At 42.6% G+C, this 27,613-nt stretch overlaps 1 protein-coding gene across 2 annotated transcripts; it reads left to right on the forward strand.

The window, feature by feature from the left end:
• Positions 1-27,077, forward strand: nsg2 (neuronal vesicle trafficking associated 2). 2 transcript variants are annotated; one of them, XM_044043004.1, is made up of 5 exons: positions 1-258; positions 504-678; positions 9,018-9,128; positions 22,108-22,218; positions 25,595-27,077. In XM_044043004.1, exons 2-5 carry the CDS (start codon positions 550-552, stop codon positions 25,790-25,792), a joined length of 549 nt encoding a protein of 182 aa, XP_043898939.1. In that variant the 5' UTR covers positions 1-258; positions 504-549; the 3' UTR covers positions 25,793-27,077. The 2 variants fall into 2 exon arrangements, with proteins under 2 accessions (XP_043898939.1, XP_043898940.1); XM_044043005.1 differs by having other exon boundaries at positions 510-678.
• The last annotated feature ends 536 nt before the right edge of the window (positions 27,078-27,613 follow it).

Consider the following 27,613-nt stretch of genomic DNA (forward strand, 5'->3'; position numbering starts at 1 on the left):
GGCTGTGTTTGGATTAGGGGGTTGGGCTGCCTGCTGGTAGGAAACCTGTCGCCACACTCGCAGTCTGTCTCCGCTGGTGCAGCTTTGCTTTCCCGCAGCAGCAGCAGCAGCAGCTTCAGCTCAGCCTCCAGCCCCATTTGCTGCTTTCCTCCGCCTCACAGACACTGCAGCATCAGCAGCATCAGCAGCAGCAGGAGCAGCAGGAGCAGCAGGAGCATCATCAGCAGCAGCAGCATCACAGAGGAAGGACGACCCGCGGTGAGTGACTGCTCCTCTGGTGTTATTGTTTTTATGTGTGTTCTTGTTTTTAGAATTAATTTTGCTTGATGATGCTTTTTCTACCAGTTTCTTTTTTTTTAAAAAAACAACAACAAAATAGTCAAATCCAAACCTGATCTTTTACTTTTACAGCTCACGAGAAAGAATCTCTTGCATCAAACAGCCCTGAGGTGTCTCTGTCTCTATCTGAGATGCTGTGAGTTAAATGCATTTTCTCTGTTCAGGAGCAGTCTTCAGGGAAATAAGAGGGATATATAACGTCGCTGAAAGATGGTGAAACTGGGAAGTAATCTTCAAGACAAAGGGGCCAAACCTGTGAGTGTGGAGGACGGCTTTCAAAATGTGCCCCTCATCACTCCACTGGACGTCGGCAGCCTCCAGAGCCAAGCACCTGACAAGGTGAGAGACTGTACTGTGAGAGTTTCCCCTCCATGTCTGTACATGTGTCTGCTGCTCCAAGTCTTTTTTTTTCCCACCTGCACCGTCCCCAGTCCATAATATGCTGAGTAACACATACTCGGCATATAAAAGAGACTCGTCCCTCCCGGCCGTGTCCTTTGTTTTCTCCTGTCAAGATTAGGGGACAGATTTGGGTGCCAGACAGGCTGTCATTTATCATCTCAGCATCCCATAATAAGTGCCGCCGCCGCACGTTAATCCAGTTACCATGGTGGCACTGCAACGTGGAGAGAGCCTGCATGGTATTTTCTATGGGGGTCGGAACAGAGAGCGGCACTGATTGCACATTATGAAAATGAATGGACTCGGGACAAAAGATGAGCTCGTTGACGGCTCTGTGGACAAATGTGGACGCTTTATTATCCGTCTACTGGGTCACAGTGTTGGGCTTTTTCCAAGGAAACAGTTGAGAGAGTTCAGATTTCTACTCTGTTAATCAATTATTTACAAAATGAATCACACCGATTAGGTCTCAACTTATTGACAGAGGAATTACAGTCATTTAAGCCAGTTCACAGTGAGTTTTATGACTTCTTTGGGGTAAAGAACACACATCTACGGCAGTAAATCCACCTCACATACAAACCCTGTCTGGCACACTGTGTGAAAACAGTGTGAAAACCTTCCTTGTGTGTTCTGTTCATGCACCACACGCGCTCGTCAGTCAGTTTACGCTTAATTAAACCAGTCCCATCAAGAACGTCACCCACTTACCAGAGTCAAAAGCTGCAACTGCGCTCCCACACACACACACACACACACACGTACACACACCCTAACCCATATGTGTCAAACTGGTGGCCCGGGGGCCATATGTGGCCCTCAAATCGATTACATGCGGGCCGGCCACCACTGTGCGAGGTGATGGAATAGAGACAGAATATAAGACTAAATGTATTTGCCGGCAGTATTTTATAATAGTAATAAGACATTTGGTTGTAATCATTGCTTTATTAAAGGTATTACACTCAATATGAAATTACATACATATATTTAAGCTGTTTTAATCACAGTTAATCCTCGTCATTATTTGCTAAATGTTCAATTTAATTCTCTGTTTTTGTGCATCATAAATATGTTTTTATTGTGAATAATTTCATATTAAAACAAGCACTTTTACTTTGCAATTCTGTCTAATATCACAATGAATATCTTATATTGCCCGCCGGCTACTAAATAGTTGTTTTTTTCCACTTTTGTCCACTATGTCGGCCCCCGCTTGACCAGACTAGATGCTCATTGGCCCCCAGGACATTTGAGTTTGACACCTCTGCCCTAACCCATTCCCCTCAAACCCAAACCTCACCCTAAAATAGAGGCTGAACCATTTTGAATTAATATCTAATTGCAATTATAGTTGATATAATGATCTGTCCCCTATTTTTCCTTTCACTGCAACCTGTCTAGGCACATCTTTGAGTCTGGTTCTGTCAGAGATTTCTTGCTGTTAAAGGGGAGTTTTTTCCCTCTCTCTCCACTGATGGTGGTAAATCCACCTCACACACACACCCCGCCTTCCACACTGTGTCTACAGTACTTTCGGTTCGGTTCTGTAAGAGCGTGAGAACCTTCCTTGTGTGTTCTGTTGAGGGACACGCTCAAACTTTTTCCCATTCACGTCCCTGTTCGTTCACCACACGCTCTCTCTCTCTCTCTCTCTCTCTCTCTCCACCACATTCATAAAGCTGTCAGTCATTTTACGCTTAATTAAACCAGTCCCAGTGGATTCGAGAACATCTCCCACTTACCAGAGTCAAAGCTGCAACTGTGCTCCCACACGATCAAACCCAAACATCACACCTCATCTAACCCTAAAATAGAGGCTGAACCACTTTGAATAAACATCTAATTGCAATTATTTTGACAGGAATTGCAAATGCAGTTGATATAATGATCTGTCCCCCAGATTTCCTTTCACCACAACCTGTCTAGGCACATGGCCACACATATTGTGTCTGGTTCTGTCAGAGAGTTTTCTCTCTCTCCACTGATGCCTGATGATGTAAACTGTTGGGTTTCTCTGCTCTCGATGATGTTGTCTACGTACAGATCCTTGAGATAAAGGTTTGCTCTTCCGTTGACTCAATTTTTCCATCATGCCTCAGGAGACGCAGGCACAAAGATTGTCGCTGCTTGTTGCTTTTGGATACTCATTCAACGCTGCTACAGACCTTTTTTTGGGGGGTAAATGCACATGGGTCCATTATTCACACTTAAATGGGACAGTGTGTGGGAGTTACAAAAGGTCATTTTGCTGAAGAAATGTTTGAATCTCGTCTGCGGCTGTAAGGTTGTGAATTTGTCTTCTTTGCAAGTGATGCATGAACGCAAGAAACGGAGGCTAATAGAAATATTAAAATCCATAATTAAACATCAGAGTGAAGCAGGGGTATGTGATGGCTGGCAGTGATGGTTAAATTGAAATTCTGCTCACACTTTTCTTTTTCTTTGCTGTGTTTGTCTATGGTCACATTTCCATGTTTTTAAATGAATGCAATATGAAGCACTTTGGCCACATGGCAGAGTAGTGAGAGAGTTGTATTTTAACCATGAAAGGGCCAGAAAATTATCCTGTGACTAAGTGCTTTTCGCCCATTTTTCCTGGGGAACTTTCAATATCTGGCAGTTATTTACAATTCACTGCATGTTAAAAACAGTGGATTAACAATTTAAAATGAAGAAAAACTAACAGTTTTAGTTTACAACACACTGTAGTTGTACATGAACACCAGATTGTGCGTGTTCAATTTGAAATTTGACACATTTAGAGTAACATTTATGTCCAGAAACAGGCCAAAAAATGTAAACTATGTACAGGCGTTTTCCAACTCTCTCCTCTCTGGTGACAAAGACGCTGATTTGGCGTTGGCTCTTTTATTTTGAAAAGATTAGAGTTGATTATGCTCTTTAATGACCTCTATAAGTTGAGGAAATTGCAGACAATCAAAATTCAGTGGTTCACTGTCTCCTAAACAACATGTTTTTACACAGAAAAAAAACAATAATCTCGCAGATTTTAATGCTGTTGTTTTTGCCACAGTGTTAAACAGCTTTGGGGATCTGACCTGAGACCAGCTTCTTCCTCTCTGTCCTAGTAAAAAGGACGGTTTACTGGGTCATGTGCCCTAACTCGTGGCCCAGATCCTGCGTCTGGTTCTGAGCAGCTTTACAACATATGACCCCAGCTGTTTTCGCCCTGATCCTGCCTAATGACTGCGCGACCTCCCAACTACAGGGTTACCCACGGATATGTGCACTGAAGGCAGGATTTGTTGTTTACACACACACACACACACACACACACACACACACAACAATGCTGCTGTGGCCTGCAGAGGCTGAGGAATTAGAGAGGTATTAGGTTTGATTCCATCTGAGCAGGGATGTCACAGCCACCGCTGGTTCGCCAATATCTCGATTGGATTGTCGGTAGTTTGAAAAACAAAAAGACCAACGAGACCCTTTTCCCTTTGTTTGCCGCTTCTCTGACGGCAAAGCTTACGACACAAGGACCGGCTTCAAAGGCCGGCGATAGACGAGCGCTTTTTTCAAGAACACACTTCTTGACACATCCTCACCCTCTTTACTGCTCCCTCCTCGCCTCCTTTTGGAGGGGCTTTTATGTCTTATTCATTCTTCACGGCCGTGCTGCCGCCTCAGAAATGAAAGCAGGAGGGGAATCGGCTGGGAGGAGGAGGAGGAGGAGGAGGAGGAGGAGGAATCAACGTGTCGAGTCAGTAACGGATCGTTAAATAATTTCTGTTGCTGTGCTGCACACTGTGCGAGGGCCACTTATTGGATTTGGACGTTCACAGAGTATCCGGGACGTCTGAGGATAAAGAAATTTTCATTCTCTGTAATAAAGGATTAATTCATTGGCGTATAAGATGTGTAATATATGCAAAATAATGAAAAATACTAGAACACCAGATCTTTATGTGATGTTGTCACTAACGTACACTCACCTGGATAAAGGTAGTGAGCGATTAAAATGATTCATTTCTTCCTAATCGCGATTAATCACAGAAGTCCAGTTGTTTTGGAACCATATCAACTATGAAAAGTAAAAATGTAATCTTTTGAGAATAAAGTCGTAATATTACGAGACTTTCTATCATTATTTAATTTCATTAAAAAAAATGTAATAAAACATAAACCGTGTTTCTCAGCTTCGTCTTTGCGTGATTATAATGACTTTTTTCTCATAATAGTACGACTTTTTTCTGAAACGATTAAATATTTTTTGTCGTTTTAGGCAAAGAAAGTTACTTTATGAACTCAACTTTAAGAATATTTAATATTTACTTTAAGAATTTTTGGGAATATTGGAGATTAAAAGAAGTGCAACAAGCCTGAGGTAACGCAATCTCTACTTTAGCCTTTCCACGTTGCAGGAGCTCCACTTTAGGGTCGTTGATGAATGAACCAGGCTTCACTTTTAATTATGAAAACAGCCTAAAATGACACAGACGGTGATTCTGTGACAACACGGAAGCTGCAAAACAAGTTCTTACCATTTCAGTAGTTGCAGCTTCATTTCTTTTATTAATGATATGAGTACGAACGACTGATTGTATTCCAGGTTTTTTTTTTTATTAACAGTGAGGCTGAATGACTTCATATATTAATGTAAAAAAAAAAAGTGTTGCTTGCAGCCATGGACCCACACAATTTCTTGTGCTTCTGTGGAGTTTTTTTTAATATCTTTCCGCTCATTGTTTTGGTTTCCAGTCTGCAACTTAACTATTTTATCATTTGCAGATGCAGCAGTTTAATATAAGACACAGATAATTCTCTGCAAAGCTGCTGGAGATGAAATATACAGAGCAACAAGGGGGCAAATATCGGACTTGGGGTCTGATAGACCTTACCTCTGGTGCTGTTGCTATAGTTTCAGACCCAAACCTAGTATTTAAAATCCACTTTATCCATCAATAGTGTTATATGACAACACCTTGACTCTGTTTGTGAAACACTCACTCACTCACTGCTTTCACTTTGAGCAGGAACTGATCAATTTCCTCTGCAGAGAAGTCTTGACAAGTCTGCCTTTACGCGAGCACTCGTCCAAAGGTGCAAGCATTCCTGACTTTTAATGGGAACGTGTGATTGGTGTAGAACTGCCCATCATACATTTACAGACGTAGCACAACCCTGGCACCTGCACCGCCCTTTTTTTCCCTCTGCATTTAAAACAGAAAATGTAGATTTTCTAGAGGAAAAAGTGCTTTAAGGACACACAATGAAGAGTGTATGCGTGTGATCAACTCAACCATTTGCAAATATGTATGTAATATAAGTTTTTAATTCAAATTTCTAAATAAACTAGGACTGCACACAGTGTCCCCACAATGCCAATATCGTGTTTTTGCCAGATTTCACGTGTTCCGGCCCCAGCCATTTGTGGCTCGATGCTCAACCAAAGATCCAAACTCTAAAAAGGAGGCGCTGATTAAAAATGTATCGCCTTTGAACATAATATCATCACATCATCTTGTCAAAACTCATGTTGTACCAGTGCAGCTGCTGCGAGCGCGGCTCTACTCTGATTCTATAGTTTCCTTGTAAATAAAAGAGCGAATTAAATCAATACTGTCCATCTGCATTCCACACAGAAACACGGAGAGGGGAAAAAACTCTTCTGCAGCTCTTTGGGGATGAAAAATGAAAGGGAAATCATTGAGATAACAGGGTTTGAGCAATAACACGGCGATAAGACGGGGGAAGAAGTTCTGACAGCTCCTCCTCCACCGGGAGAATCAAATAAAAAACGTGATTGAAGGCAGAGAGACGGCTAAAACCTGACAGGCTGAAACTTTTTCTTTCTGGAATTCTTCTTTTCTGTGTCACTCATTTTGTTCATTTACTCAAACTTCAAAAAGTGTCTTTGTGCCGTTTGAAAAACATACACTTCTTGTTCATCACTTCAAAAAGCAGCGCTGTGTGGCGCCAGTCGACGTGCAAATTAACATTACAGACCTGAAAAGTGTAAAAGAAGGTCGAGCGTACGTGATTAATGGAACATTTCTTAGAGGAAAGTGCATTTAGAGGCTACACTGGAATTATTTACCTCCCTGGTATTAATGGCAGTCTCTGTAACAACAGTATTTAAGGTCACAGCAAGTTAGGAAAATTCATATTATGTTAATAAGACTCTCCTCAAAACTCTTTCCAAAACTACTTTTTGTGGATTTTGACTCGGGATGGGAATCAGTATCGGTCAAAATCAATGGATCGGAATCCAATACAATTCTACACTATAAACATGGAAATAAAAGCATTTTAGCCGAGTCATGTTTGGGCAGTTTACTTCTTCATTTTGGGTGAACAATATTTGTTACACAGTTGTAGAATTATGTCTTTTAAATGTGTTAACAGCTTCATACGTTCATAAATGCTCTAAAACGACTGTATCAGACTGATATCGGTATCGGTATCTGTAGATACTTGAATTTGTGATATCGGTATTGCCCCATCCCTAGTTTTGATGAAAACCCTAATTAGTCGACATCTTTTTTATTGTTTAAGTCATTATTTTGACTCCCAGTCATATAATAGTGTATTAGTGTGCTTTTAATCGGATTAACACAATCATTTGCTGACTACTGCATGTTTTTGCACAGGTGATTTAACCCACCTGCCTGCATTTTTGGTGCAATAAATAGTGTCTGCACTCATTCTTATATTAACACATCAATAACCACCAATAGCCATTGTTCGATTCCCAGATAGATGATCCTTCTGCCCTGTTTCGCTTACATCCTCAAATAAAGACAAAATTGCCTAAATAAATAAATAAATAAAATCATCGTGGCGAAGCCTCTGCTGCATGAGACCTCAAACTTATAATTACACTTTTATTCATGCTGTCACAACTGTTTTTTTTTTGTTTAACAAGATTTTCCTCTTGATAGATGAATGGTTTAGCAGAGAGTATTGGGCCACGTCAGGGGAAGAAAGGAGGCACTTTGTTTCTCAGGATCTCAGCGATCGCTACTGAGCTGCGGCTGTGTTTGATTGATCGTCAACTTCATTAGGAAACAGGGAATAATGGAGGGCGGAGGAAAAGCAAAAGAAAAAAAACAAAACACGTAATGAAGCCACATCACACGCCGTTATATCTGAACCCCGGGTCTAATTATTGTGAAATGAGTCAGAGAATTAAAAAGTTGAGGCAAGACCGAGGAGACACATGCTGTGGAGGGAGACAACGAGATACAGGTGAATCTAATGAGGGCGGGGCAGACAATCAGGGACAGGAAGTGAAGGGATCTGAAATGAGAGGAAAGGTAAGTTTCAAAATAAAACAGGAAACACGAAAGAAAGAAACCAAAAAACAAACATGACCTTAAGGGGAATGCCGCAGTTGGTTGTCTTCTCTATATAACGTCGGGTTTGGAAATCTTTTCATTTATACGCTCACCACTTGTTTTGTTTGTACAATCTTAAACTGTAAATACACCCATCAGATTTTAAAGTATGAAAATGCAGTTTTCTTAAACAAAAACAACTCATTATCCTGTACAAACATCCTCAGTGGAAGCTCAGCTGAGTAAAATCTCATCTACTTCCTCCTCCTCCCACTTCTTTGAACCGGCACCTTCCAAAATTCAAGAATTGACCTCCGTCTCTTCTCCTCTGTGTCCTTCTCCGCCACACTCCTGTACTTTGACCGTGATGAGCGAACGTTAGACTGACACTGACAGTACTGGGACACATCTCTGTCCTACTGTTGACCCAGAGGACAGTTGTTTTTTTGTGGACGCCTGTCTGACCTCATATGAAGACACAGTTGATCTTCCACAGATGCCTGGCAGTGCACCGTGTGTCTTCTCTGGCTAAACTCTTATATGGATTTATGGGGGAATAAAAGGAGAGTCAGTCACATTCACTGCTGCTGCTGCTCTGTAGCGTGATGCTGGGTTGTTATATACACGTGTCTCTCGAGCTGTGCATTTATCTTAATCTCTTTTTGATGATATTTTGTACTGCGGAGCCGCGTTTGAGTCGCTGATGTGCATCACGTGCCATATCAGGCTCAGGATCTCATATTATGCCCACATTCATTTGAATATCCGGGGAATAGAAGGCAAACAGGGATGTGACACCCAATACCAAATGATGTAACGACTTTGATCACATTTGCTCATGTTTTTTAGGTGTTCTTAATCTCGTTGTTACATCGCCGCCTTGTAAATGAATGCGTTATTTAGACCAAAGTGATGTTTTATATTTATAATTGGGACTTGATGATGACTGTTTCTCTCTCTCTCGTGGAGGTGGTGGTGAAAACTCGCACAGAGTACCAGACAGAGAAGAAGAGGCTGAAGGTTCCCAAGGTGGAGGAGTTCACCATCAGCTTCACCGACGGCGTGTCCGAAAGACTTAAGGTGAGAGTAAAAACCTGCTGTACTTGATTATCTTTATTATTTGTTATACAAATGCCACCTGAATCTATCCTGTGTATTTACTATTTCATCATGAGTGTGCTAATTTAAAGCATTTTCTCATGTTGGGCTTCCAGTTTGGTTTAGGGATTGAGCAAATTACTCATGTAGCAGATTTGGAGACGGACACATGGAAAGAAGAACATTATACTAGTTTTTTGTTATATATAAACACTATGATGCTTATAAAATACACCACATTGTGTGGGGATAATATGGTCTCTAAGGTTTTGGCTTGGAGCACAGGCCTGTAATTCATTAGTTTCTCTGATTTCCCCTTTGAAAGACTCAATGTTTTCATTTCATGATGTGTTTTAAGTCGTCTGGGATTGGCTGGGAATGAATGAAATCCTCAGAGGTTAAAATATTGAGTCATCTTTTATGAGAAAAGATGAAAAACAACATCTGTTTATCACATCACTTATATTTACCTCTCTCTCTCTTTATCATCTCTCAGATACCCTGAGATTTATCTGGTGAGTGTGTGGGAGGAGCCTAGAAAACCGCTGAACAAAACTACTTAAGTGTATTTAAAGGTTGGGGATAGACACTTTTTAACATGATGATTAAAATTCAACATAATATGTAAAAGTACTCCATTATTAGTGGTTTTAGGGATTCTACTTGGTGCAAAAAATACTTCTACTTCTGTGTGTGTGTGTGTGTGTGTGTGCACCGTTCCAACAACATCTCCATCACTAAGGAACTGCCTGTTCCGTTCTGCTGTCGTTAGGGGAGACCAAAGAGAACTTATGTTGTCATGGCAGCAAAGAAAAAAACCTTCTTCCTCTGCAACACTGACAGACAGTGTGCGTGAGAGAGAGCGGGGGGGAGAGAGAGAGAGAGAGGGGGGGAGGAGGCAGAAAGGTGTGCAAGTAAAGATGTGCAAATGTGGAGGTGAAACACACAAACGCCCGAAAGGTCCTTCAGAGTGGAGGAAGGCAGAGTTAGATATCACACACCAAGAGACGGGAGTGTAATTGTCTCACACACACACAAGACGCTGCTGCCAAGGTCAGGAAGAAAACTGCATCACTCTGGCCTCGACAGCTTTCTGAAGCAATGCAGTGAGGCTGATGGTCTTAGAAGTGGCAGCGTCGTTGGAAAAGCATGTCAGGAATACTCAATAGTCAAGGATCCTTTCTTAAGAGAGCTGATCCTTCCAACACCCCCCCCCTCTCCCCGAGCATTCTGGGTATATCTGCATAAACAGGACAGGCAATTGGACGGTGGGTACTTGTGTTGGAATGGGGATGCATCATATGCAGCCTTGTGAATAGAATCACTAAATGTTTTTTTTTAGAATCTGAAGCATCCCGGACATTGGAACAGTCCTTTGGTTTGATTATGTAACACCCTTAAAATCCAGCCCTTCAAAGATCCGTCTGTGATCCTTCATATAATCGGTAAAGAAACACCCAACGTGGATCCTGTTGATTCAATACAGCCATAAAAAGAGTGGAAGTGTTCTAGTTCTTGTGGGTAACGCCGACACAATCTTCCATCAGTGGATGCAACATAAAGTTTAGTGGCACTCCAGAGATTGTGGTCGAACTCTCGGGTCCTGTTTGATATTGTCGGATGGAGCGTGTTTGTGTCATCAACACTCTGACACTTTTACACCCACTGCACTCTGCGATTACTGTGATTACTTTGTCAGGTGCTGTGGAGAGCTGTGGACATGATGTGACGCACTCCAAGTGTAGTGGAGAACAAAAATGCCCAAAGTGTTTTTTCACATTTGGAACTGTTTCAAATTCTTGCTGCTGACTTTCCATCCGGGTCGTGTTACATCAGCCTCTGTCTGTGCGATTTTGTGTAAACGCTCGGTCCGCTTGACTGATGGAGCTGATTGTGCAGGCGCGCCGGCGTCAGACCCACACACACACACACACAGTGTGGAGAAGAGCGTGCTGTTGTGCGACGCAGAGCAAACATTTCTGGATGAAAAGTTCGCACATCTCGCTTCTTTTCAAAGCTTTGCAGATTGTGTTGATGGATGAAGAGCTCAGTGAAAAAAAACCGCTCTGTAATCTGCCCTCACTATCTTAGCCCTGCTCTCCGTCCTTTTCTCCACCCTCCTTTCATGCCACAGCCTACTTTGCCCCCCCCCTACTTTAAAAATTCAATGTTTTAATTTTAAAACTAGATTTTGCCACAGTAAAATGTTATTTCTTCTTCCTTCTCTGTATTCCCTCCCTCTTCCCTTCGTTTTTTTGGTCACTCACCACCTGCTGTATCCTCTCCTACATCCTCTCCATCCTTTTTTCCCCCTATAGTTGCTTTGTTCTGCGGAATGAAGCGAGGAGGCCGAGTTTCACCGGTCATTAATGAGCTCCAACGAACGCCAAAATCAAACCTGAATTTCATTTGATCTCGAGCAAAACCCCCACCTGGAAAGATCTCAGTTACTGTAGATGAAGAAAGAGAGGAAGTATTTCTATTTCAGCTGTCGGGAGAAAATGTGTCGACACTAATAATATTTGCAAAAGTGCCCTGAGATAACAGCGAGGAGAAAAAGGGAATGAAAGAAGAAGGAAGCAAAAGATGAATTACAAGAGGAGCTATTCAATGCATTCACTTATATACAGTTATACTGAATGAATGGTTGTAGTGCAACTTTGTGAAATGACTAAAATCTTTTGTGTGATGAAAGAAGTTCAAGGAGTTTCCTAAATGAAAGGCCATGACAGATATATGTGAGTTGTGTGGAAACTCAACTCCAAAGATTTTAATATACAGAAAGGTGTGATGTCGATTCAGCTTACGAACTTTGCTGCAAAATAACGATTTTTGCCTTTCTTTGCCATCGCACTTATACTGCAACTCAGAAAATGAGAAGTCGGAAGGAAGGAGAGGAGAGGAGAGGATTAATCGTTGCTCAGAAGGGACAGAAAGACGCAGGTGTAGCGGCTGATGAGGGGCAGAGTTAATGCGTGTCGTCCAGCTCGGTTTTCTGGAAAACACGGTGGGCTTGGCCGAGTCTCAAAACCCACGTGCCGTGCACACACCAGCTCCTACAGGACCCACTCTCCTACACTCTCATGCCAACACATATTTCATCATTCACACACACTGTGCAGCAGTCGAAGTTAGCGGGGCCCGTGCATGTAGCGGTGGGAGAGGCAGCCGTCATCAGAAACAATTATCCCATTATTACCTCCACCTCGCCTTCAGATAAAAGCTTTTGCCGCAGTCTGCCGCCTCCGCAGAAGGCCGCCACTGTTTGTCAGGGTTCAGGTAATTACTGCTGCAGGTTCTGAAACCTCACATAGCCTCACTGTTCCACATATTATTCCTTGCTTGTTTTTGTATGGGTGACTAATCTTCTGCTGATTGTAGGGAGCGTATAGAAGCTGTTATGCACTCTCAGTTAACCACCCACGACGATGCATCTGTGTACACACACACGAGTCGGCGCAGCTCATCTTGTTAGGACCCTGCGTTGACGGTTATTCGGCTGGACTGCGTAACAAAAGCCTTGTTCTTAACCGTAACCCACCAGATTATGCCAAAGCCAACCCTGAACCAAACCACACGGAACATTTTGATTTTGTGAGCCTCAGAATTGAGGTTCTGCCTCAATTCAGGGACCAGGCTTTGGTCTCCATGAGGACTACTAGTCCTAAAATAGTAAACATAAATGACACCAGCTGTCAATCTCACAGGCGTCAACTCAGTGAGTATCATATCATTAACTTTATAAATAAAGTGACTTCCATTCAAATGGAGTTCTTTTCTTAATTCTTGGTTGGCCTGATCTTTTTTTTTTTTCAATACTCACCCATATGTATTCATGGATTTGGTTGTGTTATCCTTGATCCTTGATCCTTCCTTGACCTTAACCAGGTCCTTTTGCCTAAACCTAACCACAATTTAACCTAAACTTAACCACACTCACACCAAGAAAACTGTCATCATCAACCTTGTTTTCTTAAAACACCAAAAGCGCCATACATGAACAATTGAAACACTAAGTACTGGATGTCGATATGTATGATACATGACATCTTCTGTGTTTGGAACGGTGTTTAATACTTGAACGCATCATTATTGGTATCTTTAAATATGTGTCATGTTATAGTTAAGTCAAAATCATTGAATATTCTGCAAACACCACATCTCTGTGTTCATTTATAAAGCATTTTTGATTAGTGTGTGGATAATTTGGCGTATTTACTTGGTTGAAGGTTGGCCGGTTTGCAGAGTTTCAGATTTGAATGTGATTTTTCTTTCACTGCTTGCAAAGGTTGGTGGTGGCTGTTGTTTCCGGCTGCGATGGAACGCTAATGCCCACAGTTTACGCTATTCAAAGTATTCTTGTGATAAAAGCAGGTCAGATCGGTTTCAGTGACAGAAGGAGATGAATGGCACTGAGTGCAATGCCTTTATTGAATATTTTTGTGTTTTTTAATAACACAAAAACACTTGTTCTTGTTAAAAACCCTTCAGTGCAACCATGGTAGCACTTCTGTCATGCTAGTATGCTCCATGATAACATTGTATGTATTCTTTGCTGGTTCATACCCCACGAGTTTAATGGTTAATGGTTCAGTAGTTGTGTTATAATAATCCTGGAAACTGGTGTAAATGTGACAGAGGTAAACATAGACTCTCTGCTCCCTCCATAACACTGGAAATGTAGTTTGCAACTCAGGTGTGATTTCATATCTGTCCAGCTCTGTCTCACCATTTTCCTCCATTTTATCCTTTTGCTCTCTCATCAGAACTCAGTCAATTTCCCATCAGTCACAGTTTCTGTTAGAACAGTGTCAGCCCCCGTTGGCTTAAATTCAAAGACATCTTATTGTTCAAATTTGGCTTCGGATAAAAATGAACTTGGCAGCTGTGACTTGCTCGGTCTCACAGTCTTGGTATCTTTGCACGCTTGAAGGAAACACACTTTATTGTACTGTGTTTAGATCACAGGTGGATACTGCATGTTGAGGATGTTTTTTTTATGCGTTTTATGAGCAAACAAGGTCGGCCATCAGCGTATGGAAATCCAACCGCGCACATCTGACACGTCAATGTTTTTTTTTACGCTTCACTGAAGCACAAACGCGTCCCTGGTCGGGTCACTGTGCCTGGAAGCCGACTTCAAGTTTGAGTCGTTTGTCACAGTAAAAAGGATCTCCCGTGTCAACGGCCATGACACAGGGACATGCCAGACAGACGGACAGACGGACAACTCGCAGTCGTCAAAGTTGGATGAAAGACAAACTGCCAGACTGTGCGAGTGATATTCCCGATGACAGACGCTCTCCTTCCTACCGCAGATCAAACAGCACCTCAGAAGGACATCAGACTTTACTCACTGTCCATCAACATCAGCGTGACGTTAATACGTGTATCGTCTCTTTCTTTTAAAACAAGCACCAATTTCTAACAGCATGTCTCAAAGGTCAAAAAAATAATAATTTGCAATCACAGGAAATAAATGATGGATCCAAGATCCTGTCTTGTTTTTATACATGGACATTGCTTCCAAACTCTATTAATGGACATAATAAGTCAAGGTTAGTTGCCAACTGCCAATAAACTCCAACAGTGGAGGAAGAAGGAGGAGAAGAAGAAGAAGAAATCAGGTGAGGTTGCCAAAGATAAAAAGGATTTTCTGAGTCAGATCGATGATGGCCAAATGCGATCTTACACTCGGTCTTGGAACACGTTTATACGTGCAGCGTGTTAAATTTTAACCCGTCACTTTTCCTGATTTTGTTTTGAACTCTATCACAGTTCAGGACACAAACCAACAGTGGATGATGTTAAACAAATACACAATGTGGTTTTATTTATCACAACACTTTCTGTCTCTGTTTAAAATCCCACACACTCGACTCTCTTTACTTTGAGTGTATATATTATTCTCCCCTCTTGGTCTCTTTCACTTTTATGCACATGTGCATCAATATTTAAATAAAAAACACCCTTGGGATTTAGAGCTGCAGAGACATTTAGAGTCCCGAATGTGATGTAAACAAGTCTTTCGTTGCATAGTGAGTGTGTGTTTGTGTTAGAGCCCGTCATTAATAATATCCCCTCTTTTTGCTGTGCCGATTAGCGAATCTGATCCAGATGTTTAGCGTCTCCTCAGAGACGTTTTTTCCCGATTCACAATGAGCGTATCTGTGCAGAAGGTTGAACGCGGTGGTTGTTCATTTTCCTGCTATTTGATTTGCAGTCTACAGCCCGAGAGCGCCGCAGCATCTCTGCTCGCCGCAATTTGCTCGTCGCGTTTGAAGTTTGGTCTCCATGGAGACCTTGCTTAATTGGATTCATTAGCATAATTAGCATATATCTGTCTTACTCGCAGTGCACTGTATTATACAGTGGATTCTGTGTGAGAAACAATATGGGTGCGATCATGTGGTTTAAGTCAATTTATATCTATATATCTCGCACATAAATCAATCTAAAAAATGTGTGATATTTGTATTACTTATAGCCCGTTAGGATGTTAAACCTCTGGTTTGTTTCTAGTTTGAACACTGTGGGCCAATTTTGGTTTGAAAACAACTCCTTCAACTGTCCTTCTATGGAGGACACGGCAGAGGACGTTCAAGAACAAAATGTTTTGTAGCTTGTTCGCCTCTGGATGTGCCCAGAGACGAGGAGGAGGATGAGATAATATTGCACAATTTTCACTTGCTATTACGCATACACATCCTTATCCAGCCTTACAAGGCAAGTTGTCATGACAATAACAGAGAAAAACAGCATGAGTATCGCACAAGGATCCACAAAGTCCACTTGCATCCTCACGCAAAGCTTCCTTTCCATTTAACAGTGTAGATGGTGGAGCGTTTGTACGTCTGTTGCATACTACTCTACTATAGCCAGTCCTCGAGAGCTCAAATCCCTGGCACACTGTCTCCTTGACCTTCCTCTGCCCCGTCTCCGATACTCTCTGCTCTGGGGCAGCTCCCCGAGTGATCTGTGCTTCGAGAGTCATCTTTGTTCCGCTGGATGAGATGCTCCGGGAGGAAGGACAGCCCTCACAATTAGCTCTTCATCTATACACTGTAAAAAAAGGGATCCTAGACGTCTGTGAACAATTTGCTCTTCTGAAATACAGCAGAGGCGGCTTCATTAGAAGCGGCTTTGTGAGAAATAACAATGTAGGAACTTTTCTTGAAACAAAATACAGTGGTAGAATGTAATTTCTGCACTTAAGTTAGCCTATTATTGTCAAGGATTTTATATTTTTTCCAGTTCCAGTTCCAAGTTAACATTTACATTAAGACTTTAAACACGCTAAAATAATAGAATATAGGAAGCAAAGCATAAACCGTGTGGTGTCATAAATTTGCAGGGAATGTGGCTTGTAACCAGAGGGTTCAAATCCAAGGACAGGTCAAGAGGTGCCTCCGAGCATAGTCCCCAACCCCCATTGGTCCCCAGTGCCCAGTTTGTGTGTTCTACTACTGGTGTATAAAAAAACCAAGGATGGGTTATATGCAAAGTCACTTTCACTAATTAGGGTGTGTGCAAATGAAATTTAATTATGATTTTATCACAACTTAAAGACAGAATTTTCAATATTCTAAAAAGAAATGGAAGATTATAGGAAAATCAAATAATCACCAAATACATACATATTTGTTTCCAACACATATTATATAATATCTCAGGTTTATCTTGTGACCCTGTTCGGATTGACCCTTACCTTAGGAACCACCAGCTCTAAATCAACAGTTGCATTCATGCACTGAAACACGAGTTAATCACATAAACAGAAAGACTGTTTTAAGCACACGTTGTTGGTAATAAAATCGTCTGTATTTGAGAGGGATTTTAGCTGTAGTCGAGAGCGGATGCCATTTACACTGTGGTGCTTTTACTTAAAGAATGTTCTTCAAAAAACACAATTAAAAGTCTGGTTTGGAGCCAAAATGGCTGCTGCTGCTGCTGCTGCTGTCTTGTTCCAAACTATTTGAGCTTGTTTGTTTTACAGACATCGATAAAGCAGTGATTAAGGACAATGCAGGAGAACTTAATTCCCTGATTGTTGTCATTTACATAAAGCAATAAACCCCAATAACACACTGCACAGTGCACTCTTTGAATGTTTCACTCAAAGACATGGGGATCAAACCTGTGACCTTTCCAGTCGCCTAACAGGTATACCACTGTGACCCCCTTCATTCATTTCATCAGTGCAAAACCGCCTTAAGAGGATAAGAGGAACATTTCATTTACATTTCCTATGTAGATTTCTGATCCCTCGCTTCACCGACAAGAGCTTAGAGTCTCGATTATACACTTCCGCGGGACACATTTCTATCTACACCGTTGAGTCCTGAGGCTAAACTGGTTGGTATTTTTCCAGAGGGGACGAATAAAAGGGTTTTTTTTAACACGTCGACTCACTTAAAGTTTGTACTATGTGAAGTTTTTCAGTTGGAGATAGAAGTGACGGCAAAAAGGTTGATCCGGGATGTGATAACTCGCCACTATCTTTTATTCTGCACTTTAATGTTGAATTTTAAATCAGGGGAACATGTGCCGAGGTCTGATCTTTAAGCTTCAGCTCAACCCTTCATGGAGTTCCGTTAATATCATTAATCAGCAAAGTTCCCTGGAGGAAGGAGAGATGATCAGAGCCAAACTGAAAATGCTGTCAGTGTTAGTACTTTTCACATTTGACATGAAACGCTTTTCCTCCATGCGCAGCACAAGGACAACATTCATGAACACCATGAAGGTGGAGGACTGAGCTTTATGCTGCGGCGGAGAAGGTGTCAGATGGGACAGGAGAGGCCGTGTAGAATAACTGCCTATGCTTTAAGTGGCGTATTGATTGATGCATCAAGTGATATGCCATCGTGTTTGCAGCCCACCTGGCCAGGCTTGTCTTGCTGTCCGTCGGTCAAACCTTTCTGTTTGTCTGTCTGTCTGTGCCACCTGCTACCAAGCCAAGGAACAACATTCTCCATCTGCCCCTGGATCTCTTGTCATTTGCTCTCTCTCTCGTTGCCTCATGCTCACTGTTTTATTGCGTCTGTCATCTCCGGCTTTATTTCTCACTTTGCTCGCTCTGTTATCCGTGTTTATTAGCATCATTTTTTTCTGCTGTCACACACCCACCTCCCCCTTTCTCCCTCTTTCTTTCACAGACACACACTTAGATATTCCCCTCTTTTCCTTAAGTGGAGGTAAGGAGGTGTCTGCTTCCTCCATAACGGCCTGTCTGTCACTGCCAGAGTGTGGGAGGTGTGGTGCGGTGTTGAATGATGTTGGAATAGAATAATCTCAGACAGCGTCAGTGTTAAAGCAGGTGTGTGTTAACGTACAAAACAGGTCAAGTGCAGACACTTAATCTGCAGTTGGCGACGAGGAAACAGCGGAGCAGAGGAACAATCGCAGTAGATCTTTTGTAATCTGCTCTGATTAGTGTTGCTCGATAATACCCAACTGTCTCCAGCTGCAGCTGCCTGTTGTTTCACTCATAGTACTTTGATGCATGTATAAAGAAAGAAAATCGCTGTATTTGTTAAATACATACTGAAATAGACTGCCATTTGCTGACAGTGTAATGACAACATAAAAAAGAATCAGTGTTTACTGGATATTGATCCCCTGTAATCTCCTTGCTTTCACTGTGTAATTCTCTTGGCCACAGGGACAGGAGTTTTAAAGAATTATGACAGGTCGCAGCACAAATAAATTGCAATATTATGTACCCAAAAGAATAGATTAAGCACAATACAACACAAGAAACAAGCACTCAAATGCAGCCTCTGAGAGTGATTCAGGTTCAGTACATGGATCAGTCCACTCAGTAAAAAGGTAACCGGTCTGACAGCGGAGTCAAAAGGGTTTAAACATTCTATGAAACTTAATGCGGGGGGAAAGGGCTGGAATGCTGACACAAGGGAAGGGAAAGACGGGTTTTATAGTCTGTGGGAGGAGGAGAGACAACGAGACGCAGGTGTGACCCATGACGGCAGGTGCAGGTAATCAAAGAGGCGGGGAAACGAGAAGTGAAATGAGACAAGAACTCAACAGGGAACAGGGTCATTGTTATTCCGTCTATTCAGTTTATCAAAGTGATTACAAACTTGGAACTGCTACAGACAAAAGATTGTCCAAGTATGGCGTCACTCACGAGAATCGTTGTGCTTTGTAATACTTTGTAAAGGACCCAGTAGCATCCACAGGAATCTGAACTCCCATTTTAAAGCCTTAAAGTGACAAGTTGCACGTTGATGATTTGCGAATGGGAGTTCAGACGTCACCTGCAACCATGCAGCCGTTGGACAATACCAGCTGTCAATCAAACAACTCATGTGCCACGCTTTATCATCATTGTAAAAATGGTTGCCTAGTGACCACGGTCCCTTTAAATTGCAGAGGACTTGGGTGACATGGTGATGGTTAACGCCATCTTTATTTTGTGCTGTTTTCATTCTTAAAAAAAAATGACTGACGCATCTGCGCAGTCGACGATGGAAATTGTCCGCTGTCGTTATTTGATTATTTATACTTCTGCGTTGGTGTCCTCAGGCAAACCTGAAGATGTGTCTTGAAAATGAATCTAGAAAATGAATCTAGAAAAACTGTATTTTTATTTATTCATGTTTTGGTGGCGTCAGCTGCAAATTCGTATGGGCGCGCAGGCGGAATGGGATGCTGCTAACGTTGTGTGTGTGCGTGACTGCTTTTAGAAATATAAAACAGGGATTTCACGCTGCTTTGTAGAGGTAAACGATGAAAGCCCAGCGGGCCCAGTCACCTGCCATGCAGTCAATCCAGCCTTTACCGATGGCGCCAATTCCTATTAAGGACACATTGTTCTTGGTCCAACTTACAGCCACACGCTGTGTGTTTACCGACATCCAACAACAACAAATGTCTGTGTGTTATCTGTGTTGCACAGATAGTCATGTTGCTGGTGATAGTGGAGCAGAATATGGCACAAACTGGAGTCATAGCCACATGACAGACACATGTGTATATAGACCAGCAAAGGTTTATTTAAAACCTCAGGCCAAAAAATCCACTTCATGCGTGAACTGGTGAACTGTTGCGTTGCCCTGACGACCTCCTATGGTTTACTGCGGATTTCCGCCAGATTATGAATCATGGAGAAAGGTCAGGATAGATTTTTAATGCACTTATACGCCACATGGCTGTAGCTGCGGTCACACAGCGATCATTTCTCTTACAAAGGCTGTGATCTTCCTTCAATTATTGCTGCGGTTGCTGTGTTGAATCCTCATGCTGTGTGTTGACACAGGCTATGCTCTCAATGGCCCGGGTTAATTCCACTAACGTGTTTCATGTCGTGTACGTGTAATGCCCTCATTTAAAGCGTGATTAAAGGGATGGCCAAATTATAAAGTCTGTTGGAAGCTGTTTTGTTCAATAAATAATCTGCTGAGTGACTAGTTCTGTGTCTGACTAACACATAATATATGCAGACTAATTTATTACCCTTTTAGATTTGGAGCAAAAGAGCAAATCCCCTTAGTTATTAGCAACTTCCGTCTCCGTTTAGTGTTTCAAGTGTCTGCTTAGTGCTTTGTGCACTCGCCGCTCTCACTCTATGATATGAGGAGCTTTACTGTAATCCCTCCTCTTAATGACCCGTTTTATGTACGTTGCTGTTTAAATGGGGGGTCAGGGCGAGTCTCCATCAGTCATCGCACATCTGTTACCCCTCCAGAAGTCAGGTCGGCGTGACTTCTTTACGCGTCCTTTTCAATCCTTTTTCGCCGTGTGTGATGTGCGAGGTGTCATTTGACAAGGGTGTCAACAGCAGCCAAGGCTGTGAGAGCCGTGTCCCCCAGTTGACACCGAGTAAACAGTCACTTAACTTGCGTGTCCCTGTCCACCGCGCAGCACCGATGGAAACTGATGATCGCCCGTGTGTAATTGCTCTGGCATCTTCCTGTGATAAATCATAGAGAGAGAGAGTAAAATGAGAATGGTTATGATGCCGGTCTCTGGCAAGAAACGGGGGAATTTAGAGGTATTCATCCGCTGTGTCCCATTTTTACCCGACTCACTGAGGTAAATCTGTCTATTTAATGGCAAAGAGACACACTGACATACTTCATCCGCTGACAATAACCATGTTTTAAGTACAGCTCTGTCCTTTGTGCTACATTTGCATCAAACTAATCTTTGTTAATCTGCTTTACCGCAACACTGTCGCACCCATTTCACACCTCAACCGAGACAGACAGCTTTAAATGCTTACATTTTTCATCACTTTAGATTAGCATTGTTTTTTTTAAACCACTATTAAGCATTTTTCTCTCTGTATGTATTCCGATTTTGAACAAATAATGATATTTTGCCGTCACTTGTAGAGTCAAAATAAATGGTTCATACAGACATTGCTGCTTCTTTTTTGTCTCATTTTGGTCATAAACAAAAGGAAATATTCATAAAGTATCTACTTGAGTCTAATAACAATTAGTAGAGGTTCGGTGACAGGATTCCCGTGGCGTAATTGGAGTGAATCAACAACAACGTGAAATGTAAAATTGTAAAATGAATGTGGTGAATGGGACGTGTGGCTGTGAGGCTGCTAAAGCTCAATTTGCATTTTGGCGTTTATCACGAGACCTTCACTTTGAATGATCGTATCATAGAATGCTTTGCTTACATGAATTTGCATTATTTTTCCTCAATATTTCATAAAAAGAAACACAAGCTGCTCTGCTCTTCATGTACTGTGTATGTGTGTAACAATGTAATGAAGCACTGAATGTAAGTCACTGAAAATATTGACTCATATTTCACCAAACCAAGCAGCGTTGGATCCATGATGGGAACAAAGTGGATTTTAACAGTGTCACGTCCTGAGTCATCCGTCATGTAATTCAACACTGAGGCAAGGAGCCGTTGACCTCAGTCAGCTGACTCCTATCATTTATAAAACACTGACCGGGGTTTGTCCTTCCTCCAGGTGACAATCCTGATCATCCTGGCCCTGGCTTTCCTCGCCTGCATCGTATTCCTTGTAGTTTATAAAGCATTCACCTATGACCACGCCTGCCCAGATGGATTCATTTATAAGGTAAGACCCATCATTTTATATATTCTGTATGCACTGACCAGCCCAAAGAAGTGTCACAAACCTGAATATTCTGTGCTACTGCCTTTAGCTTGATTACAGCAGGCATCCGCGACAGCACTGTCTCGATAAGCTTGCACTATCCCATTTATTTCAATCAACAGTTGCATCAATTTTCTGCCAAGATCTATTTATCATGACTTGGACAGCAATGATAAGTGTTCTCCAGTACACCCAAACTCTCAGTGGGGTTAAGGTCTGGACTCTGTGGCGGCCAATTCATTTGTGAAAGTGTTATCTCATGCTCGCTGGACCACTCCTTCACAATTTGAGCCCAGTGTAGTGTCATCTTGGAATATGCCTGAAAAATCTAGTCATTCAATATACTATTAAGTAAGTAAGTAAGTGAGTCAATTTTAAAATGTATATAGCACTTTTCACAGATAAGTGCTGTACAATCATACATCCGAGGACGCCACATATGCAGTCACTCTTAAGAATGACTGTGGCCTTTGACCTGGAACTGATGTCCTCAGACGGTGCATAAACTTCCCTGGGTGTTTTCCGACTCCTAACTGCGACACCCTCCCGTTGGTGGGTCAGCAGTGGTGGCCAAATCACTGTCCCTCAGTTCCAGGCCTCCAGCCTTCCTCGTCCCTTTTGTGCCATAACCAACAAGAGGCTCTTTCTGCTACCTCTTCAATCCGGCGTACAGCTGCCTTACGCTCGTGCCTGTGCACCGTCCACACCATCCACTGTGCTGGGAACACTGTACAGCCCACCTCAACTGGAAACAGCCATGACTGCCACCCTTTATCTCTGCACTCCAAGACGAGGTCTTGGTATCAAAGGCTCGTCCTCTTATGGGCCTCGTCACAGCCTTCTTCCCACGGGACAGTCGGTTCAACTAGGATGACCTTCTTTGCCTGCTCTGACCAAATGACTATGTCCTCAAAGTTATTTGGACAACAGTGGTGAAGTTCAACTTCCTCATCAGGTCCACTTTCATCTCCCACCCTTGCTCCCCCTGAAGGATGCTGGCTCTGGTTCTCCTAGCAGAAGATGGCTGCTCCCCCAGCCCTGATGAACTGTGCTGCTGGTGATTGTGGCTTGGGTTTGCAGAGTGGGTCATCCCTCAGGCCCCACCTCACCAGGTTTACTGGAGATAGAAGTGTGTCATACACAGACCTCAAGAGGAAGCTTACACGGACCGGCTCCAGCCTCCAGAGTTCAGTCCTTGAGACCCTCCTTTTTGGGAGGTTCGATTTGGTCCACGTTCCCTGGGTTGCGAGTTCAACAGCCTTTGCCTTCCGCTTCTCTTCCTCCTGCTGCCGCACTTCTGCCTGGACCATGTCTCTCCTCATCTCCACAATTGTTTTCCCCCACTGGTGGAAACAGGAGATTCCTAGCCCCTGCTGCTCAGTGCAGACGTTGCTAATGGTGTCCCTCAACACCATAGAGCTTTCAGCCTGCTTGATCCACAGGGTCCTAATAGGAGACCAGGTCTCTGCCCACTTGTGCCCTGTCCTGTTGCCACCACAGGCTTGTACGGCAGACAGTAAGCAAAGTATTTGCCTGTTTTTTGTCCAGGCAGTGTTTGACACATCTGTGGGTAGGTCACAGGAAAGTCATGATACAGGAAGGAGCTAGGATGGCTAATCAGATGAGCTAGCGTCAATCAGCGATATCTCTGATTTTGCCATGACCTGTGTAATCAAGTGTCATTTCATGTCTTTGTTCCTTCACATAGAAGAAGCGGGAAGAGATTCTATTAAAGCCAAACTCATACATTATTAGCCTTGTTGAGTATTTGATGGAAATGAGACAAATTAGACTGACTGCCCATTTCACATTAATTACCACATTATGATTTGCTCCTGATCCACATTAGCTTACATTAGCAGACCAATTTGCATTTGCGAATGGGTCTTGAATCTTCATTTCCAAGTGGTGTTATCAGCGTTTGCAGAGCGGACCTACAACCGATCAGAGCAATGGAACGTGATGCGGCACCGTCAGAAGAACATGATGACTCAACTGTTTTCACCAGATGTTTGTGTTTTGCCTCATCAGTGTTCACCAATTTGGTCTTTACTGAAAAGGCTTCAGCATTGGCCGCTCCTATGTCAGACCACCATTTTAGATCATTGGTTGTAACTGACTGGACCAGTTGTAGGATGAATGGACATGAGTCTGATTGGAAGGGAGGCGGACCAATCTGTTATAGCAAAATGACTGAATCCAACCATACACTGTGCTGAATTGGAATCTTTTAGTTTTACAGTTTTGTACAAACACTATGCCGTCTTCACCTCCCTGGTACTTATTTTCGAAAGTGTTAAAGTACCTTGTTGTATGGAATGAATGTATAGTTGCAGGCTTATTAACACAGGGGCACAGACTGCAGTGTGCTGTACTTTGACTACGTGCAAAATTGTTGATTGAAAAACCTGGCCTTACCACAAAATCTTAATTATAACCTGACCACATAATTGACAGCTCTTGAGCTGTACCAAGTGATGGTTTAAGCGGTCAGTGGCAAATGACTCTGTTGTAGTTTATTAACCTTGATTGTGTGGCAAAAGAATAATTAATCTCATGTGTGAGCCGCCTCCATGCCTGCCAGTGCTTTAAGGTTAGAGGGCCTCCGTTGTTATAGTAACAGCAATAAAAGCACTGCTGTCATGGTTGAAAGAAACAATTAAATGGGAAATGAATAGCCGTTTTCTGTGTTCAAGTCCACCAGCCTGGTCTCCTATTAGGACTCTGTGGATCTCCATTGAAAAGTGATGTGGGCAATTACTCACTGCTACTATCAGTAGTCAGCTGTCCTCTCTCCGCCCGGGTCTTTTAACCAGCAATGAGGAATGTCGGGCAGATGGCATGTAATAACAAAAAAATATGACTTAGGATTTTGTGCTGTTGTTTCACTCACACACTGCTCTGACCCCCTCAGTTAGTCATATCCAATAATATCCTATTCAGTTTGTTTTCTTTAAAAGTAGTACCTTTTTCCATGATATGACTTTTTATGTCTGAAGCCTGGGAGGATCTAACAACGTTGACAAGATAAATGTGATTGTGTTCATGTCATAAGATAAACCTTATGGATGAACCACAGTGGAAAAGTCATGTATCGTAATGACAATATAATAAATTATATTAAAGGTTAAACGGTTGGAGATCCTGGAAAAACAAAAAGTTGGAGCAGGCTACATTTTGAATTCAAAAGTCCAAGCCCCTTCCTTCAGACTTCCCTCCGAAGCCACGTCGCCAGAGCACAGGAACACGCAACAAACACGGATTCCCGAGCACTGCATGTAGCGCCTTCAATAATGAAATATTCACAATAAACTGTTCTGTTTTTTTTTAATCACAGCACAAGCGGTGTATCCCAGCGTCGCTGGAGGCCTACTACGCTGCCCAGGATGCCAACTCGAGGGGCCGCTTCTACACCGTGATCAGCCACTACAGCATGGCCAAGCAGACCACCTCGCACTCTGTCTCCCCCTGGCTGCCGGGAGGGGCGGGGGGCCAGCAGCACGACACTAAACCCCCGGGCGGGGAGGGTCACTGAGCCCGCCGAGCGGCGTCGCAAAACACATCCAGACACACGCAGACATGAAGACACACATGCAGACACAGGGAGGGTTCAGACACGGGGCGCTCGTGTAGGAGATTATATAGAAATGTAGACGTGAGAGACACACTTTAACACAGCAGCTACATATAGAATGCCAATTTAGAGTGAAACATGCATGCAGACATAAAAACACACAACCACATGCTCGACCATATTGTCTGCCCACTCTCTCTCTCTCTCTATTTTACACTCTTGGGAACATCATCATCTGTTCATTTAAACTTAAATACACAGCGTCTGCTCTCTTGTTAGGTTATTTACTCGCGTCTTCTAATCTATTATTTATTGACGCTCATGATATATTTATTTTTTAACTGTAATGTATGGATGTTTTGTACGTGACTACGAGGCAACACTTTGTACAAAGGCATGGAGTCAAAGCTGAATTTCATGCTTCCCTTCTGCGGGTTTTCTTTTCCCCCCCTCAAGTGTGTATACTTCACTTACGGTACATTCATTTTTCAGAATAATTTTGCCTTTCTTGTTCGAGCTCTGTAACCTCAGGCACATTTATCAAACACACACACACACACAGACACACACAGAAGATCACATCTAATTCTAACCCAAACTAAGTCTGTATGGTCTGGTATTACTGAAACACATTTTATATACAGTACAAACTCAGCATCCACAGCATACCCTGAGTTGACTGAATGAATTTTTTTCCATCCTAGTTATTAGGTATAGCTTACATTTAGTGACAATTTCAGTGTGCTGTGTTGTACAGTTTATGCCTTGAAAATCCCCTAGTGAGCCGAACTGTACACAGAAATGTGCGTTCGGGCTAGTTTTCGATGTGTGTACTTTGTAGCAGCTTTTATTAGGAGGTTTTCCCCCCGATTTGTTTTCTTATTTTTTGTTTTGTTTTACAAAACCTATTTATCCTCGGTGCAAGTTAATGCTTTTGCTGCAAGTCTTTTCGCTCCATCAAACACAACGTTGCAGCTAGGAAAAAGAATAAACTGTGCATATCGCCATCTCTTGCCAAAACTCTCATTAACTACTGTTGTTTCATTACGTTTATAGGTGGGCTTCAATCGCACTGTTATTTCCCTTTCATTTTGTAAAAGTTGGATCTGTCGTCAAGAGTGCTCTTATGAGATGTTGTGATGTTGATAGTTAACGCGTAGCGATATCCGGTGTAATTTATCAATGTGCATCCCTTGTCCCCTCCTCTCATGGTTTGAAGTGAAAAATAAAACAAGCTGTGACCTGTGCCGAGCGTGTCTGTCAGTCCCACTCACCGCGGTGTCGAATGCAAACCCCCGAGAACGACAGCGACGGCTTTTCACGGAGTGTGTTTGTGCGATTCAGACATTCACGCACCTACACAAACCCGTATTCCATCAATTATGCAGTTATGCAGCAGAGGTCTGAAACTTTCCAAGCAATGGGGAGGCGGGGGGGCAAAATGATGAGCACCTGTGATTGACGGCGGAAAAGGTACCAGAAAAATACCTGTATCTATAATGGCTACTGAATATATTATTCATCTACAGGCTCGGCTGCAAACGACAGATAAGACCCGTTTTCGTTCTCATGTGCGGCGCGAACAACAGTGTCTTCTCCTCGGTGAACGACATGAAAAGCCGATTTTCCTAATTTGAGGCTTGTATTGTAATGACTTTGACTTCAGTTTGCTGTGTTTTCTTTTGCTCTCTCTCAGGCTGAAAACAACAAGCTTCCCCCTCAGTAATACTGAAACAAACACGGTGGGAAATGTATCACCAGTTGTGCGTAAGATACAGAGGC

This window comes from Solea senegalensis, linkage group LG13, assembly GCF_019176455.1.
Source record: "Solea senegalensis isolate Sse05_10M linkage group LG13, IFAPA_SoseM_1, whole genome shotgun sequence".
NCBI classification, from domain to species: Eukaryota; Metazoa; Chordata; class Actinopteri; order Pleuronectiformes; family Soleidae; genus Solea; species Solea senegalensis.